The sequence below is a fragment of the Equus asinus genome, chromosome 13 (assembly GCF_041296235.1).
Source record: "Equus asinus isolate D_3611 breed Donkey chromosome 13, EquAss-T2T_v2, whole genome shotgun sequence".
Lineage (NCBI taxonomy): Eukaryota > Metazoa > Chordata > Mammalia > Perissodactyla > Equidae > Equus > Equus asinus.
In genome coordinates, this window is record NC_091802.1 from 16188130 (window position 1) to 16207866 (window position 19737).

The following is a 19737-nucleotide window of genomic DNA, read 5'->3' on the forward strand; positions in this document are numbered from 1 at the left end:
TAGAATATTGCAAACAAAGGAAAAAAAGAAGCTAAAAGACATCTATTTCGTAGCTTTATTCTCTTCTTCTTTTAATCTAAAAAACCAACACCAAGCAAATAAAGGGAAAAAGTCAAGGGTAAATAAATCATAAATAAATATGATTGTAAATATTTAATGTTCCTAACCTAGCTCCACTTCTACCTCAGGGTCAAGCCCCAATGCCTGAAACTTTGCCTAAATACACTGCACACAGCTTACAACTCTGAAGCTCACATAATAGATAATATGTATATGTAACACACACACAAATTATAACAATTATGATCTTAATAGATTTTTTTTGGTAAAGGAAAGATAAATGGTGATACTTTCCCAGGCAAGAATATTAAAAGGAGAAAAATGCAAAATAACTATTCCCTCTTATTTAAAAAAAAAATCCCAGCACTTCGAGATTACCACTGCTAACCTTTCAGCATAGTCTTCTCATACCATGTTCTTTGCCCATACATTCACATCAGCATGCATGCATATGTATGGCTTTTAATCAAGTAACTTAATCTACTAGTTTCATTCAACGTATTACAAAAATCTTTTCTTGTCAGTATTCATTTATGACATCATAGTTATTAATATTCTAACAATACTTCATTATACAGACGTACCAAATTTTATTTAAGCAATCATCTACTGATAGACTTTCAGGTTGTTTCTAATTTTTCACCAGTTAAAATAATGTTGCAAATAAACATCTATATAGGTAAAGTCTCTCTCACATCTTTACATATGAGTCAAAAGATGCTATACACTGAATGTTTGTGTCCCCCAAAATTCTTATGTTGAAACCTAATTCCCCAACGTGGTATTTGGAGGTGGGGCCTTTGGTAGATGATTAGGTCACAAGGGCAGAGTTCTCACAAATGGGATTAAAGCCCTTATAAAAGAGACTATGCCCCAGGAAGTGAGACCCCACCAGACACTGAATGTGCCAGTGCCTTTATCTTGGACCTTCCAGCCTCTAGAACTGTAAGAAATAAATCTGTAGTTTCTAAGCCAAGCACTTTATGGTATTTTCTTACAGCAGCCTGAATAGACTAGAAAGAAATATATATACATTTTTAGGATATTTTGATAGCTATTATCAAATTGTTCCCCAGAGTTGTACCAATGTACACTCCTACCAGTAGCTACAAATGTCATCCCTTTACTTTTATCTTTCAAACATGTGGTAAGCATTTACCCACTTAAAAAAAGTTGATATCCTTTGATTTTGCTGATGTAACTTTATGAAAATGGACTAGATGTTAAAAATTTTTTTTTTTAGATTTTTATTTTTTTCCTTTTTCTCCCCAAAGCCCCTCCCAGTACACAGTTGTATATTCTTTGTTGTGGGTCCTTCTAGTTGTGGCATGTGGGACACCGCCTCAGCATGGCTTGATGAGCAGTGTGCCATGTCCGTGCCCAGGACTGGAACCAATGAAACACTGGGCCGCCTGCAGTGGAGCGCGCGAACCTAACCACTCGGCCATGGGACCAGCCCCTAGAGGTTAAATTTTTAAAACTTCTGCAATATTTCCAAATTCTATGTGGCTTAACCCAACCTCTATCTATCTATCTATCTATCTATCTATCTATCTATCTATCTGTTGTTGTTTTTCTGCTTACGAAGATTTGTCCTGAGCTAACATCCACTGCTAATCTTTCTCTTTTTGTATGTGAGCTGCCACCACAGCATGGCCACTGACAGACAAGTGGTGTAGTTCTGCACCCAGGAACTGAAGCCAGGCCACCGAAGCGGAGTGTGCCAAACTTAACCACTAGGCCCCAGGGCTGGCCCCCACTATCTATATTTTAAAAAGATGCTGTGTGGCAAATGCAATTAATTAGAAAGATGGAGGTAATTTCAAATGTGTACAAAGCAGCACCTCAAAATATTTGTACATTACATTTACACTTTCTATAAAGTGTTAAATCCAATTTAAAAAACATTTACTGTCTCTTTTGATCCTAAAACTATCTTTCTAAATTACAGAGAAAGATGTCTTACCCTTATATAGTGGCAGACTGATTTATCTAAGTCACCAAACTAGCAAGTAGTGAAATAATTTAAGATAACTCCAATCAACATCTATTGAGTGGGTGAGGAAGAAACTGGCTAAGCAAGTGGAACTCTGCACCTCCCTCCTGTAACTAGAGTTGTTCCATTTTTATATATTTCCATATATTGTATTTCTCCAAAAATGCTTTAAAAATGGATTTATACTGCTCTTAAAAAAGCCCTACACACAAATCCTTGAAGCCAAATCTGACTCACATTTTTAACCACTAGGCTTTTGTTTTGATAACTGACTAGATGTGGGAGATGGGAGAAAATAGTTGATTCACAAGTTTCTGGTGGATGACAGTAACATTTACTTGGACAGGAAACAAGGCAAAGAGGAGGAAGAAGAAAAAGAGGTAGGAATATAATAAGCTCAGTTTTAAACCTTCTGACTTGAAGTAGCTATAAGAAATTTAAAGATATATGACATAGGAGGTAAATGGATATATAGGTCAGGACCTATAGATAGATCTGATGTGAGAAAAGGATTTGGGAAAATTACCAAAGAGATAGTAGTGATTCAAATTATGTTAAGTGTTGAAAGACACTTAGGAAGAAGGTATCTAATGGGAAGCAAAAAGGAGACTAGAATGTAAATGATGGAACCTTGACAGATACCAATATTTAAAAAGCTAGTAAGAAAATTCTAACAGAGATGTCAGCAAAGCAATGAAGAAGGGAGTTTCAAAGAAATGGAGATGGATAACAGTGACAAAGACCTGAGAGAGATCAAGTAAAGTTAGTCTAAAAAGTGTCCAAGCAATCTGGCTACAAAGAGGTCCCTGTTGACTTTACAAATGCAGTTTGAGAACTTAAAAGCAGCCTCAGTATTCCATTCCACAATAAGGTTTCAAATGAGCACTGTAAAACATTGGAGTTGGGGAGAAGCAGTAAGTTTAGAGAATATCAGGGATGGGTTCTCTTTCTATCTAATGAAGATAAAATATTTAGTTAATTGGGGCCAGCCCCGTGGTCGAGTGGTTGAGTTTGCGCGCTCTGCTTTGGCAGCCTGGGGTTTTGCTGGTTCAGACCCTGGGCGTGGACATGGCACCGCTTGCCAGGCCATGTTGAGGCAGCATCCCACATGCCACAACTAGAAGGACCCACAGCTAAAAATGTACAACTATGTACCGGGGGGCTTTGGGGAGAAAAAGGAAAAATAAAATCTTAAAAGAAAAAAAAAATTGAGTTAATAACACTATGACATATGAGAGTTTTGCAAAAGAGAGAGAGATCCCATGGCATTAATAATATCCTAATACTAAACCACCAAAGAGTGAGATATATGTACAAAAATATAGCAAATAAATTAGAACTGAAGTGTAACTGAGTCTGATACCATTAGGTATTGCTGTACAACACACTGATCACGCACGAAGCCTACAACCCAGTCCCAGAAAAGTCTAGTCAATTCTATTTCCCTATCAGATATAACTTAGCCAGTTACACTTCTAGCCACATCATGTAAACGATGTTGACAGAGTCAAGAAACAGAAATTGGGTTCTCATGGCCAGATAATTCTGGTACCACCATCCCCGCTGCCTCACTACTCAGTATCTAAGCCAATGATCTGATCCAGTGAATGAAGAACCTCTAACTCAGGCAAGGTATACTACTGTCACTTAAAGTAATAATAAGACTGAAGCATCTCTTAGTTCTAACAGCCTAAAGGGTGCTTCTGGGGTTTGCTACTAGTTGCAGTTATTGACCTAGAGTTGATTTTCACCAGTTTTATTAAGGATGGAAAACTCATCTCTTGAAACAAGTGGACAAGGCACAAGTTTATAATAATCTCTCAAAGAAATGTCATTCACAAGATTTAAAGTAATCTATTAAGCCTCCGAAGATGAAGAAAAGCAACCAATCACTAGAATCAAAGAAAAATTCAGGCAGAAGTGTAACAGGTCATTTTGAGTAGACCAAAACGAGTAACCGTATACAGAATCAGAAAAAGTGGTTAAAATAAAAAGAAAGAACAGAGATGAAGGGCTATTTTTAAAAATTGTTTTACTGAGATCATATTGGCTTATAACAGTGTATAAATTTAAGGTGTACATTATTGTATTTCAGCTTCTGTATAGACTGCATCCTGTTCACCACCAATAGTCTAGTTTTTATCCATCAACATACCGTATGTGCCCCTTTAGCCCTTTTGCCCTCCCCTCACCCCATTCCTCTCTGGTAATCACCAATCTGTTCTCCTTATCTATGTGTTTGTTTATCTGACGAAGGACTTTTATCCATGAACGAAGAGAACTGGCTGGATACAGCTTAGGCTTATATACGGAATAGCACCACACTGGAAATATTCTATTGCTGTCCTTTGAAACTATTACAATAATAAATGAGATTGCATTTGTTTTCTAAACTATTCCAAGTTTATTAAAATGCCAGGATTACATTTTAAACATTTTAGAACTGACTTCCTGCACTTTCCTCATTGTTGTTTTATCCCCTAGGATAATTTCTGTATCTGTAGTATCAGTCATAACACTCTAGTACTATTAACCCATACACGCACTCACACTCTTACAAAGAGAGAGAAGATTTTTTAAAGTTACTCTGAACTAGCTGAACTGCTAGTTAAACAATAACAGCTAAAAAGATTGGATAGCACCAACAATAACAGCAGAATACTTGAGGGTTCCCAGCATCTCTTACAAATTTAAATCAGAGCAGAGGGAATTACAGAGCATGCATTAGAGGAGACAGGTGGAAGCTGTTTATCACAGGTAAAGAAACAGCAGCCAGCTTAAGTGGCTTTTTGGCTAGCAAGTGGTGGTGCTGGGAATCAAACTTGGGTCTTCTGAAGCCAAAACGACAGCAACAGTGTTTTTCAAACTGTGCACTCTAGCACTGTAAGGTTGAATAAAAATGTTCTGTGAATTCTATAAACATTTAATTTCACTGTTTATATGAGGAGAAACAAGGCTAAGCTGAAAGCTGACAAAGTGAGATGTTTTCTTACCAGGCCCATTAAAAGAGAGACACTGAAAAGGCTGACCTCACATAGTCAGGAATTAGGAAAGCAATGGAGTTAGTGTGCACTGTTCTAAAAGGCAACAGTAGCCCAATGATTCTAGGCTATCTGCAGGGTTATGAGGGCACACCATTAAGATAACAGAGAAGACCAGGCAGGAAGAAGCATGCCAGTTCACACCACCAGGAGCACATCATCATCTTTAGTGCCCTGCTCCAGAAGACATCCCTTACACCAGCCCAGGCCACACCACTTTAGACAAACAACCAAGATGAACTACATAATCCCGAGGGAAGATGTAAATAAAGTTCACTTCGAGTGCAGAGACACTACAGAGGGTCATTCCACACGCTGCTGACATAGGATATCAACCAAATCTCAGAGAGGTAACATGACTTCTTAAATATGCTATAATCGCCAACAGAGTCTTTGGGGAAAGGGCAGCACAGATGTGAAGAGTTTCTGGCCATACGTCTTATATCTCCCTAATCTCATGTGCCCTGACAACGGGTTACAATGATCATCCTTCACCATCACACTTGAAGATACCCACTTCAAAAGAGAGTAGTTTACGATTCAACTACTACCAGTCTTGGGAAAAGTACAAGTCCAGCAAGAGGTTACAATGAGACCCTATCCATGGCAGTGACAAAGTAAAGGAGAACGAAACTTGGGCTAGCGGACTGTCATTTTCACCATTAAACAAAAGAATATGTGCCTGGTATACTAGCCTGTCAGTTACAATTTCTCTTCAGCAGAGATCTGGGTCTGAGCTAACACTGACCCCTCACTCTGCACATGACAGCAGCAACAAAACTATCTACCAAATAAGCATATCACGTTGGATTTTTTTTAAAAAGTAAAACCAAAACAATGAACACAAAAATATGCATTACTGCTGTTCATTCTCATACTCAGACAAAATTATTTGAGTAAGTGAACCACAAGGCAGAGGGCACCATTGTACAGCTCAGTTTTGATCCTGCCCCTTCTTATTTAGATTTTCTTCTTTACTCTTTAAATCTGTTAAGAAAAATAACTTTACTGAAAAGTAAGGTAAATGAAGGTATAATTATGATATGACTTTACACTAACTGGGCTAAACTCCCAATTATGTTGTTTCAAGTTAATGATATACACATATATTAGTGACATTTAAAAAGCTGCATGGCCTAGTATAAGTCTGAGGTCAGCGACGTCTCCAGAGAGAGGGAGATTTTGCCTCAGTTTCTCGGTACAACTTGCAACTTTAAAACATTTTCTCCCTTTTCCTCTAATTTCAATATAAGCCTATAGTAATTGTAAGACATTTATTTAACTGTGAGATTCATTTAGAATATATTCCTATAAAAATTATTTTGCATACTTAAGAAAACCATAAGGAAAAGTCAGGTTGTACAAAAAGAAGGATAGCCAATGTAACTGTCATGTATTGAGAAGTTTGAAACATTTTCATTTTTTAAATGAAAAGCAAATTTTCACTATACAACCAGGAAGGCAAGAAAAGAGGGGGGATAAGGGAGGGATGAGTATCTGGTATATTCCTAGCTTCATACTCAGGAACATAGAAGAGGATTAGTTTATAGTCCCTTGCCTGCAAGAACTTGTAAATCTATCTGAGGAGCAAAACCAAAGTTACCAAAGTGTGTGAAACCAAATAAGAGAGAAGTGAGATTCAATGGAGGGATCTTTCTATAAATGCAAAATGTGAGTTGGGCTTTAAAGGAAAAAGAAAAAGTAGGCATTATAGGCAGGGGATTGGTGGGGAGAAAGGGAATGAGAATGGTAGACGATGGAGATCTCACTGCATATCTGATCAAATTCTTCAACATTCTTGATTTTAAAACATTCCTCAACAATGAAAAGGTCTTCATTAACATTAAAAAGATATCTCTTTATTAATATTTTAAAAAGAAATTTCTCAAACTTTCAACCAATAAATCTAACAGTTAATGGTAAAACACTAAAAATATTTGCCTTAAAGTCAAGAACAAGACAAGGATGCCTATAATCACTATTATTTAAAATTGTTCCAAAAACAATCCATCTAAATAAATAATATATATAAATATTAGAAAAGAGATTATGACAATGAGAGAAATGGCTGAAAAGACAGGACAGAAACAGATTATGAAGGACATGCAAGGCAAGAAAAAGAAACTTAATAAAAGTGACATTTTAAAAAGACCTACTTATCAGAAGTATACAGGCAGATTAGACAGGATGGCAACTAAATAAAGGAAGATCATTGTATAGTAAGTCAAGCCCTAAATAATAAAAGTGAAGATCCCTTAAAATCAGGTCATATTACTAATAACCATCCCCAGAATTACAGGACTAAAAATGGGTTCCATTTGTTGACAGAGCGTAGTTTTTACCCTACAGTGAATAGCAGGACAGTCAATAATCTACAATACTGCTAATAATGGATTTATATTTTTAGAATTGGTATGAGTCAAGTCATTATATATGGTTGTCACTCCAGTGCTGCCTGATGAATCATTTACTTGTCCCTGGTCCCCGTTCCTCACTCTCAAATACCTAATTGCATTCTAGCCTTCGGCTGACCTCCAGCTTCACAGAAAAAATAGGAGCTACTCAGCATATAATTTTTTCAACTTCCTTATTGGTATTTGTGGCGCTACCTTCCTCTCTTCTACAATGTTTTTTCTTCTGTCTAATAAATCCTCTAGAATACGATACAAATCCTTCAAGTGAAACGAAATATGATATGGCACAATAAAAGGGCTTTGTATGAGTTCTACAGAAAGTTAACAATTTTAACCTTGATGACCATACCTTGATTATCTTTAAAGATGCCTACATTTCACACTTGTCAACAAATTTTGAAACATATTTTTTGAAATAATCGGCAATTTCATAATTTTGGTTCAAACTAAGAGATGAAGTATGTGTTTTTGCTTTGACAAATCTAACAACAAGAGAAAAATATCAGCACCCCTACAGTACAGGATGTCATTATTAGTTACCTGGAATAATCAGAATATGATGCATTTTACTGAATGAAATATTTCAGTTAAAATATTTTCTAAGAATAAAGAGATTAAATATAACACAAACCGAGAATACTTTAATCTTCCATTGAAGATTCAGAAGACCTTTTATAATCTTTTACCTCAAAGCACTAATTAGAAACAATAACCATTGTATGGGAAGTAACAATACAGGCAATACGGTTCATGATTATCAACCTTTCAAAGTTTAAAAAGAAGTAGAGGGGCTGGCCCCGTGGCCAAGTGGTTAAGTCAGCGGCTCCGCTGCAGGCGGCCCAGTGTTTCGTTGGTTCGAATCCTGGGTGCGGACACGCCACTGTTCAGCACACCATGCTGACGCAGCGTCCCACATGCCACAACTAGAAGGACCCACAACAAAGAAGATACAACTATGTACCAGGGGGCGTTGGGGAGAAAAAGGAAAAAAATGAAAAAATCTTAAAAAAAAAAAAAAGAGTATGACCATTAAAAAAGAAAAGAAGTAGAACCTCAAAGCAGACTAAATAAAAGTAATATATTAAGAATTTTATGTTTAAATATATATGTACTTTTACAGTCAATGACAACATGTAGCTGTTTTTTATAAATATAAAAACTTGAAATTGAGAGGATATGAATTATAGTTACAGTCTCATTTCAGCCCCAGCATCTAATTCCTTCACGTATTTTGCTATTGTTGCCCAGGATTAAGACAATTCTAATGCACATAGATTAAGCAGTGCAAACAGTAACCAGATTTCAATAGCTCAGCTTGCAGTCTCAGAATATTCTTCAAACAAACTGACTCGGATTCAAAAAGGAGTGGGAAATAACCTGTTTGAAAGCTGAATCACTAACAAGATCTAAACATTGTTCTCATTCCTTACCATAGATCCTAAAGCCAGACAAGCAATGTCCAAAAGTTTAAGCTCTAAAACTATTTGTAATAGGATACTGCCACGATGCCAGGCATTGTGCCCACTCTTGCCTTTACAACGGCTCACATGATGACAATATGCATATGTACCAGAGCCTTGTCTGGCATACAACTCAACTCCATGAACATGTGCTGCTGTCGCGTATTCTCATGTACAATTTTTTTTTTTTTTTTGAGGAAGACTAGCCCTGAGCTAACTACTGCCAGTCCTCCTCTTTTTTGCTGAGGAAGCCTGGCCCTGAGCTAATATCGTGCCCATCTTCCTCTACTTTGTATGTGGATGCCTACCACAGCATGGCGTGCCAAGCAGTGCCATGTCCGCACCCGGGATCCAAACCGGTGAACCCCGGGCCGCCAAGCAGTGGAACATGCGAACTTAACCACTGCGCCACTGGGCTGGACCCTCTCATGTACAATTTTAAATGTATAGGGTTAGTGCAGATCTTTACTTTTTTTAAAGGCCAGCACAGAACCACTTTCTAATCAATGCTAAGTATATACAATGTTCAAATATATGCACAGGAGAAATGTGAACACTTCAATTAACTGCAGAGGTTAGTTTTTTTAAAGTAAAACACAGCTTAAAAATATATTATAGTCATGAAAAGACATGGAGGAATCCTAAATGCACACTGCTAAGTGAAAGAAGTCATTCTGAAAAGGGTACATACCACCTGACTCCAACTTTCTGGAAATAGGAAAGCTATCGAGACAGTAAGAAAGATAGTGGTTGCCAGGGGTTCGGAGAGAGGGAGGGACGGACAAATAGGTGGAGCACAGGAGATTTTTAGGGCAGTGAAGCTGTTTATAGGTAAAGTAGGATTTAAGAAAGGGTAAAGAAAACTAACTTTACATGTGCTGGCCAGAATTTGCTAACAGAGATAAACAATAAATTATCCCACAAAGGCCTGAGATCACTGTAGGAAGGTCAGCTCACCTGAGGAGGACCTGAGAAGCAAAGAGGCAATGTACCCCAGGGGAAAGGACTGTACTAATACGGTAGAAAGGTGTTCTAAGACAGGACACTCAATTTCAAACTATTCCAGCTCAGTCATTCTTTCCCACAAACAGAACTGTCCTCAAAGATGTTTAGTAAGAAGGAAGGATAAAACATAGCATCCTTGCAAATTTTCTTAAGAGGAGAAGGGGAAGTAACTAAGTAAAAAGAGAGGAAAGTATGCTTTAGAGAGGAAGAATACCCCCAGGAAGCCGCAGAAAATTATAGATGAATACTCTATATTCTCAAAGAAATCTAAGGTAGTATAAAACAAAAAATTGATAAAAGTAAAAGGAATCCAAAAAGACATGATATAACTAAATATAATAAAAGAACATGTCCCTAAAATAAAGAACATCCAAAATCTAGCTTGGTGGACAAATAATTACGGACACCTAGGCAGAAAAGCAAGGAGAAACATCAGGCTGGCCTAAAACTTCTCCATTGCAACCCATAATGCCAGAGAATATAAATTATCTATAGTTTCTATGTTTTAAAGAAAATCCATTAAAATTTTATTTATTTTTTTTGAGGAAGATTAGCCTTGAGCTAACTACTGCCAATCCTCCTCTTTTTGCTGAGGAAGACTGGCCCTGAGCTAACATCCATGCCCATCTTCCTCTACTTTATATGTGGGACACCTACCACAGCATGGCTTTTGCCAAGTGGTGCCATGTGTCCGCACCCGGGATCCGAACTGGTGAACCCCGGGCCGCTGAAGCAGAATGTGCACCCTTAACCACTGCACTACTGGGCCAGCCCCCAAAATTTTACTTTTATCCACACAAAAATAAATACATTTGCCTTATAAATTACTGAAACAATACTGTCACAAATCTTGTTTGTTCCACTTTTATCCAATCTCATTCTTCTCTTCAGAGGCAACCACTGTTAAGTTTAGTATATATCCTTTCAGGACTTTAGCTGTGCATCTACACAGATAGAGGCACAAAAGAAATATATAGTTGTATGAGTAAGTGTTTAACATAAAGGTATCATAGCATCTTATTTAGCAACTTGATTACTTAACAGTAGATCTTAAAGCTCTTTCCATGTAGATATTCATAAACATACCACTTTTTTTTTTTAATATTTGTAGGAAAGTGGTATTTTCTTTTCTTTTAAAGACTTTATTTTTCCTTTTTCTCCCAAAGCCCCCTGGTACATAGTTGTGTATTTTCAGTTGTGGATCCTTCTAGTTGTGGCATGTGGGATGCTGCCTCAGCATGACTTGATGAGCAGTGCCATGTCCGCTCCCAGGATTTGAACTGGCGAAACCCCGGGCTGCCGAAGCAGAGCTCGAGAACTTAACCACTTGGCCACGGAGGCAGTCCCCATACCACATCTTTAACCTGCTATACAGCAATCCCAAAAACGGATGTACCATATTTAACATATCCCTACTGAAGAATCAACGTTTTAGGTTGTTACCAGTTTCTTAGAACTAAAAACAATGCAACCAACATCCTTTTACGTGGCTATCCCTAAAGAAATATTTGCAGATGTGCTAAAAAAAACTCTTTATAAAGAAAATTGTTAGATCAAATAACATATATTTTAAAAGATACTGTGAAATTGACCTTTAAAGAAATTATAACAACGTATACTCCCACCAGCAGCATCTGAAAGCACCCATTTCCCCACATCTTTGCTAGCAAAAGCTATTACCAGTATTTTTTCTTGGGGAACAAATTGTATCTTGTTTTGTTTACAGATGTTAAACATTACTGCAAATGTTTACTTGCCATTTTTTTATTTGTTTGTGAATGGCCTTAGTACTACCTTTTCCTCATTTTTCTACTGGTTGTTTGTGATAAGTTTTATGAATTTTGAGGACTTCTTTATATGTTCTAAATGACATTCCTCTGCTACATGTGTCGCAAATATTTTCCCCAGCTGGTCACCTGTATTTTAATTTTGTTTAAGGTCTTTCTTCATACAGAAATTTTATATTTTGATATAGTCAAATATATCACTTTTTCTTTTGGTTTCCACATATGGTATCTTTAGGAAGTCCTTTCCTACGAAAAAGCTGTATTTTCTTCTACCACTTCTACATTGTTATTCTGTATGTGTTTAACATTTGGGTTTTTACTTCATGTGGATTCGACATTATCTTATTTTAGTATAACCCACTGTACTATTTGCTGAGCAGTACATCATTTCCCTAGTGCTGTGAAATGCCACCCTTATCATGCTAAATTTCCATAGATAAATGTGTCTGTCTCTGAACTTTGTTCTCCTAACCTATTTGCTTATTCCACAAATATTTTACTTACTACTTTTACAGTAACATTTGGAAACTGGTACAATTAGTTCCTCTCTCATTTATCTTTTAAAAGATTTTCTTAACTATTTTTCTGCATCTTTCTCTTCCAGATGAATTTTAGAATCAAGCTGGTCAAATTCGTGAAAAATTCTGTTTGGATTTTATTTAATTTTATTAGTAATACGGGAGTTTTGACATCTTCCCATTGTTCATTTTCTTCACCAGAAACAGGGCAAAGAAATCTTTTCTACTACATTATCCAATAACAAAAACAATCTATTTTTGTATGCCATCTTGTTTCCGGCCACCACACTAAATCCAACAATTCTAACTGTTGATTCTATTGGATCAGCTATGTAGATATTATCATCTACAAATAAGTTTGGTCTCTTCCTTTCCAATAATTCTAATTCTTTTGTTGCCTTACTGCATTGGCTAGAATCGCAAAACTAAGTTTAAGTGGTCGCAGAAACATGGGAACTCTGAACTTGTTTTTGACTTTAATGGGAATGCACCTGATATTCTATCATTTACTGTAAATTTCTGGCAGAGAGCCTTAATCAAGTTAAGAAAATACCCTATTCCTTATTTTCTAAGAAATTTTTAACAATCAGGAACAAGTATTAAAAACACTATTTCTATATCTTCTGGATTGATCATATGGTTTCTCTATTTATTAACATATAGTTAATAGTAATTACATTAATAGGTTTCTTAAAGTTGAAAAATCTTTGCATTCTTGGGATAAATCATACTTGCCCATGATTAACCTTTTTCATACGATAATGGATTCAACTATTATATTTATTATCTTCATATCTGGGTCCATATAAAAAATCAGCTTGTAATATTCTTTATTATTTTCTTCTTGTCTAGTGTTGCTATCAGGGTTATTCTAGCCTCATAAAAAGAACTTCTAAGTTTCCCCCTTCTTCTATGTTCTGGAAGAGACAATATACTCTGGGAAGTTACTGGTCCTTAAAGACTTGAGAGAATTAGAGTCTAGGCTTGAAAACCGTCTAGACTTGAAGTCTGTAACTGTAATGATCTATTAAATTTTTCTACTTCTTCTGAAGCAATTTTACCACATATATTTTCCTAGAAGATAACTCAAGTTATTTAGATTTTCAAAATTAACAGGATAGGACATCCTCGTAATTCTGAAAATCACCTTCTGAGTTCATTTTATGTTGTTTCTCTCATTACTATATTGTTCATTTGTGTCTTTTCTCTTTACTAATCAGTTTGGTCTATCTTATAGTCTTTCCTTCCCTCTGCGTCCTTTGGGTTTATTTTGTTGTTCTTATTCTTGAAGTGAATGTTCATTTCTCATCTTTGTTTTCTTAAAAGATTCATTAAAGACTAATTTTTTGTATGCTATGTTGGCTACATGGCACAGGGTTTTGTTTTGAGTATTCTCATTATCATTGATTTCTTCACTTTAAGTTTCATTTTGATCTCTTAACTCCACAGTCATTTAGAAGTGTATTTTCAAATGTCCACATGGATAGATTTCTCTTGGCTCTCCCTTTGCTATTAATTTTTATTTTTATTGCATTATGGTGAGCAAATGAGGTCTATGTGATTTTTGCGTTTTTGGAATTTGAGATTTTCTTTGCAGCCTAATGCATGGCAATTTTTTCCTTAATACTTATAACTGAGTGGGGAAAAAATGTGTAACCTAAAAATTATTCACCTTTCACTTGTCATTCATTTACAAGAGCAAGACAAAATTATTCCCTAAGCATGCAGAGACTCACGGAGGTCCACTTATGAGCCCATCTTGAAAAAGGTACATAATGACAAAATTCACTCAACTATAGAGTAATCAAAATAAGAACAGAAGAATGGTCCAAACTCATCAAATTGTAAACATTAAATATGGGCAGGTTGGGGCCGGCCCTGTGGCCCAGTGGTTAAGGTCGCGCGCTCCGCTTCAGCAGCCCAGGGGTTTCGGTGGTTCGGATCCTGGACACGGACATGGCCCCGCTTGTCAGGCTACGCTGAGGCAGCATCCCAAATGCCACAACTAGAAGGACTCACAACTAAAATATACAACTATGTACTGGGGGGATTTGGGGAGAATAAGCAGGAAAAAAAAAGAAGATTGGCAACAGTTGTTAGCTCAGGTGCCAATCTTTAATAAAAAAAAAATGTATGTGCAGGTCTTTGTATGTCAATTATACCTCAATACAGCAGTTAAAACAATATAAGAATGAGAAAGCTGTGGCACAAAAGAATTAGGGGTGAACATCAAACAGAGTGCAAATATTATCCACCAGGATAAGGTAAAAATAACAGACTTTATCTTTCATAGGGGAAGATCAGTGAGTAAAAATTTGATAAAGAAATACAGGTCTAAGTTTATTCTGTTAAAAGCAGCTATTAGAGGGGCTGACACGGTGGTGCAGCGGTTAAGTTCATGTGCTCCACTTCAGTGGCCTGGGGTTCACGGGTCTGGATCCCTGTCATGGACCCAGCACAGCTCGTCAAGCCACACTGTGGTGGTGTCCCACATAGAACAGAGGAAGACTGGCACAGATGTTAGCTCAGTGACAATCTTACTCAAGCAAAAAGAGGAGGACTGACAACAGATGGCAGCTTAGGGCCAATCTTCCTCACCAAAAAAAAAAGTAGCTATTAGAGAGCCAGCCCTGGTGTCCTCATGGTTAAGTTCAGCAAGCTCCGCTTTGGCAGCCCAAGCTCAGTTCCTGGGCACACATCTACACCACTCATCTATCAGTGGCCATGCTGTGGTAGTGGTTCACATTCCAAACAGAGGAAGACTGGCAACAGATGTTAGCTCAGGGCAAATCTTCCCCAGCAAAAATAAGTAAATAAATAAATAAATGAAAAAAAGATGTTCATGGGGGCCAACCTGGTGGCGTAATGGTTAAGTTTGTGCACTCCACTTCAGTGGTCCGGGGTTCACAGGTTCAGAACCCAGGCACGGACCTATGCACTGCTCATCAAACCATGCTGAGTGGCATCCCACATACAAAAGGGAGGAAGACTTGCACAGATGTTACTTACTAAAAAATCTTACTCACTAAAAAAAAGGATGTTCATGTAATTTTTGTAAACACATGAAAACTATCTGAAAAGATTATAATTTATAGAGGTAAGCAGCCACCTCTGGAAAGTAGGACTGAGAAACTGGGGAGGGGGAGTTATGTTTACACGTTTTGACATATATTAATTCTGGTAATGTAATTTTGTTTAATGAATAGTGAACTTAATAGAAAACTGGTTTCTGCCTCTATTACCAGTCATGAAACTAGATAATTTCAATTTCTCCCATCCTTAATTTATCTACAAATATATTTGTCATGTCCACATAAATGTTTTCATGCTATTACTCATGTTTGTATGCCCCACAGTAGTAAGAACATAGAAGGCAGGCAATACACATTTGCTGAGTTGAATCACATTTAGGAGAACCGCTCAAATTATCTATTTCAAGTACATCAAAATTCATTTTATTTCTACCCCAAAAATAACTCAAAGAATTTTATAGGCTAACTGCTATCCAACCTATGAGAAATGCTAAAATGTTACACAGGCCAATTGAGGTGCCAAACCTTATCTTACTTGTAAGAGGTATATAAAGATTTGTTTCTTCCTATCATAGCAAATATATATTCATAATATTTTCAAAAATAGGAGGAAAAGCAAAAAGATTCATTTGATTTCCTTACTAAAAACTAGAAGATATTAAATCTACTTCTCAAATTACATTTAGATCTTTAAGACAAGTTTTCTTTACCTGATGAGTACTTTTAAGTCAATTCTTATCTCAAATTCTCTACACATTTAGCCACCTGAAATTAGGTCCTTCCCTTCTCAATTGATTTTTATCCAAATTAAAAACTCTACTTTTGGTCAGAATGTTTAAATAGTCATCCTGATTATGAGGTATAAGCATGACTTGCAGTCAGCTCACATAAGGCATCTAGGAAAAAAAGATCTGAAATGACTGAGAAGCAAGAATAATTAAAAACCTGACATACCTTCAATAATACAAAAGTACCTATGCAGAGTTATTAATTATAGTATTATTTATAATTATGAAATAGTGGAAACTACCTAAATGTTCAAATATGGGAGAATGGTTGAAGAAACTATGGTACATACACAGTAGAGTACTATCAGACTGTTTAAAACAAACGAGGAGGATTTCTATGAACTGATGTGTAGTGAGTACCAGGAGATGTTAAGTAAAAAAAAGCGAAGTGCAAAAGAGCACACATAAGATGCTACCTTTTAAGAATAAAGAAACAAGAAAACATACATCTCTCTCTCCTATCTTTATAAAACGATGAGGTTGGTTCTTACAAGGGATAAGGGAAGGTAACTTAACAGAAAGGGTTCAGAAGAGAGTAACACTTCTGAATATACATTTTTCTACAGATGACGTTCTACATATTCAAAATATTAGATTAACAAAGATGGATGGGGAGAAAAACACAGAAAACTGAAAACCTAGAATAGATGAACCGACTGTATTTCAAATGAATAATATAACCACATAAAGAGAGAGAGAGAAACAAAACAAAACTAATCCAAGTAACTTACAAACACATCATCTGATTATATACTCTCAGTCTTGGGCAGAGTAGATCTGCACACAAATTCTGAACCCTTTCCACGAGGTCTGTTTCTTGTAGTGGTGTGATGATAACAATTCTGACACTATTTGAGAAGTACTATAGGATTGAGCAAATGAGTCAATGTGTTGACATTATTGTTGGGAGTCAGAGTTCTCACTACAGAAGAAGGGAGACACAAATATGGCATCATGGAAGACAAGACAGAACCTTGTTGGAACAGACTGAAATCAGAAGGGTCGGTGTAGCTTAAAGATTTCTAAAATAAGTGTGTGTACATGTGTATGTATACATATCAGTGGTTCGCAACTTGGGGAGATTTTGCCCCCACCAGAGGACAGTGGCAATGTCTGGAAACATTTTTGGTTGTGGCATCTAGTGCATAGAGGCTACAAATGTTGCTACACAACCAACAGTGTACAGGACAGCTACCCCAGCAAAGAATTATTCAGCCCAAATTGTCAACAGTGCCAAGAGTTGAGAAACTTTACAGATATCTGTACAAGGGTGTCTGTATATGTGTTTATACATACATGTGTTTCCTATTTCTGTCTACGTAAAAGGCCTAAGAGCAAAGACACTCTAGTAGCAGTAAGTACTAGATATAGTGCCCATATCTTGGTCTCTATCTAATATCATCCCCCACTAAGAGGAACCTGGGCTTCCTGGAACAATGGCTGATTCCAGGGTTAAGGAAGGATAGGTACGTAAGAAGCTTGGAACATCTTGTTATGCTAGAAAGTAAAGAAGTGCTCACAAAAAATGATAGGGGCATATATAAGAGCCAACTGAAGAGGCTCCTAGGGGACAACCTGGGACAATTCAAGAACCAAAGCAGTTAAGAACAGTAATGAATGATAAACTACCAAAAGTATGAAAACCCATGAGTTCATATCAATACAGAGAAGACAAAAATAAAAAGGAGGAAAAGAGGTCCCTTAAATACAATAAAATGCTGAGTGCTGACTAATAAATGTAGAATGAGTGGTGGTGTTAGAAGATCACTTTGCAACAAGTGAGTAAAAAAATGGTTCAGGCAAGAATTATCAATGTATATTAAATCTAGAGGAGGAAAACTAATTTGAAATAAGAATGTTTGCATGGTCAAAGTTATCTCCCCACTTATTTGCTGAAAAAGAAATAACAGTAACCATATAGTGGGGAAATCAGGCATCTGGACTGAGGGATCAAAATGAACATCATCGAGAGACAGATGGATATTATGTGTCTCTAGATATGATATCCTGAGAAAAACACAAAATTACTTATGTGGTATTCTGGCCAAGAATGCATAACCTGAATCTAACCAAGAAGAAACACTGAACAAATGCAAAAATGAAGAACACTCTATTACTTAAAAAAAAACATAAACCTATTCTTCAAAAATATTAATGTCATAAAAGACAAAAGAAATGCTGAAGAAATGTTCCAGATTAAATGAGACTAAAAAGATATGACAACTAAATATAATACCTAATCCTGAACTGCACGGTGTATCAGAGAGGGAAAAAAAAGGTTGCAAAGGACATTACTGGTTCAACTGACAAAAATGGAGTACGTAAGGTAGATTAAATAAAAATATTGTGTGAATGTTAAATTTACTGAAATTGCTAAGTGTACTGCAGTTTTATAGAAGAATATCCTTATTCTTAGGAACTGCACACTGAAGTATCTGGGGAAAAAAGCTTCCTGATGTATGCAACTTACTCTCAAATGGCTTAGGAAAAAATATTGTACTGCACACACGCACACAGCTATAAAGTGCAGATGGTACAAAATGTTAACGATGAGTGAATTTAACTAAAATGTATGTAACTGTCTTTGTACTAATTTTACAACTTTTCTATAAATTTGAAATTGTTTCCAAATAAATAATTTTTAAAAGGGTACAGGAAATTGTTTTTAAAAAATCTAGAACACGAAGTTAAATTTTTTCCCTTGTATTCTTCACCTACAAAAATAGAATGCTATAAAATATGGGACACTGTAAGATACTATAAAATAGCAGTGGTCAAATCATTTCATGTTTCACTCATTAATGCATCTGCATTAACTATTATGTTAGCCACCTCATAAAGTTCAAATCCTATAATAGCCATTGGACGATAAAAGATAATACAATAAGGCAAAGGAAAGGCATTAGCAATAACAACAAAAAAACTTTCATTTTTCTAATACATGGATTCCAGAAAAAAAAAACTGAGAAGAGCTTTGAAGCACCTGTCTTCCTATTGAACATAATATATTTAAGACAAGGTTAGGATAAAACTTATCCCAACTAACTTACTTATTTGTTCTGCTTTAAACTTACACACAATAAAGTCACAAGGGTAGATAACGCTATGTCAAGGTAAGACTCAGTTTTAAAGTCAAATTAACTGCCTAAACCAATATCTGAACACTCATAACAACAGTTTTAATCCTAGAATACATCTCCCAAAGGAGTATTTTAATTTACTACCTCGTCATTTAAGAAAGTTTTTAAAAAAACACAAAACAGAGAAACTTACAGTTCATCTCGTTGTCTCTGGGACAGCACCATTGTGGCTGTAATATCAAGCTTATCTGATATAGTGGTATGTCCCTCCTTTGGGAAATCAAAAAGCTTTGCGATCCCTGGATTTATAATTAAATAAGCCACTAAGTGGCTTCCACGCAGGGGAAAATGATTCTTTTACAAGTGAATCCAATCAGTAACCAGGAGATACTCAACAAGTAAGGTTCATTCCACCTAAGAAGAAAGAGAGAGAGAAAATATTATTTCTTTCACTTAGAATTTAAATTATTTCTAAATTACTATATGCAGTTTACACTTTCAAAGATGAGGTTTACTGTGATGCTCATAAGAATATTAGATGTTTTCAACCCATCAT

At 36.2% G+C, this 19737-nt stretch overlaps 1 protein-coding gene across 7 annotated transcripts in view; it reads right to left on the minus strand.

Moving 5' to 3' along the window:
* Nucleotides 1-19737, minus strand: part of PAFAH1B1 (platelet activating factor acetylhydrolase 1b regulatory subunit 1) — a 76865-nt gene that overhangs the window by 20658 nt on the left and 36470 nt on the right. For all 7 annotated transcript variants that reach the window (XM_044744270.2, XM_044744271.2, XM_014826962.3 and 4 more), the window contains one exon: nucleotides 19375-19595. In XM_044744270.2, the coding sequence (XP_044600205.1) occupies nucleotides 19375-19406 (32 nt within the window). In that variant the 5' untranslated portion in view covers nucleotides 19407-19595. The remainder of the gene's footprint in view (nucleotides 1-19374; nucleotides 19596-19737) is intronic.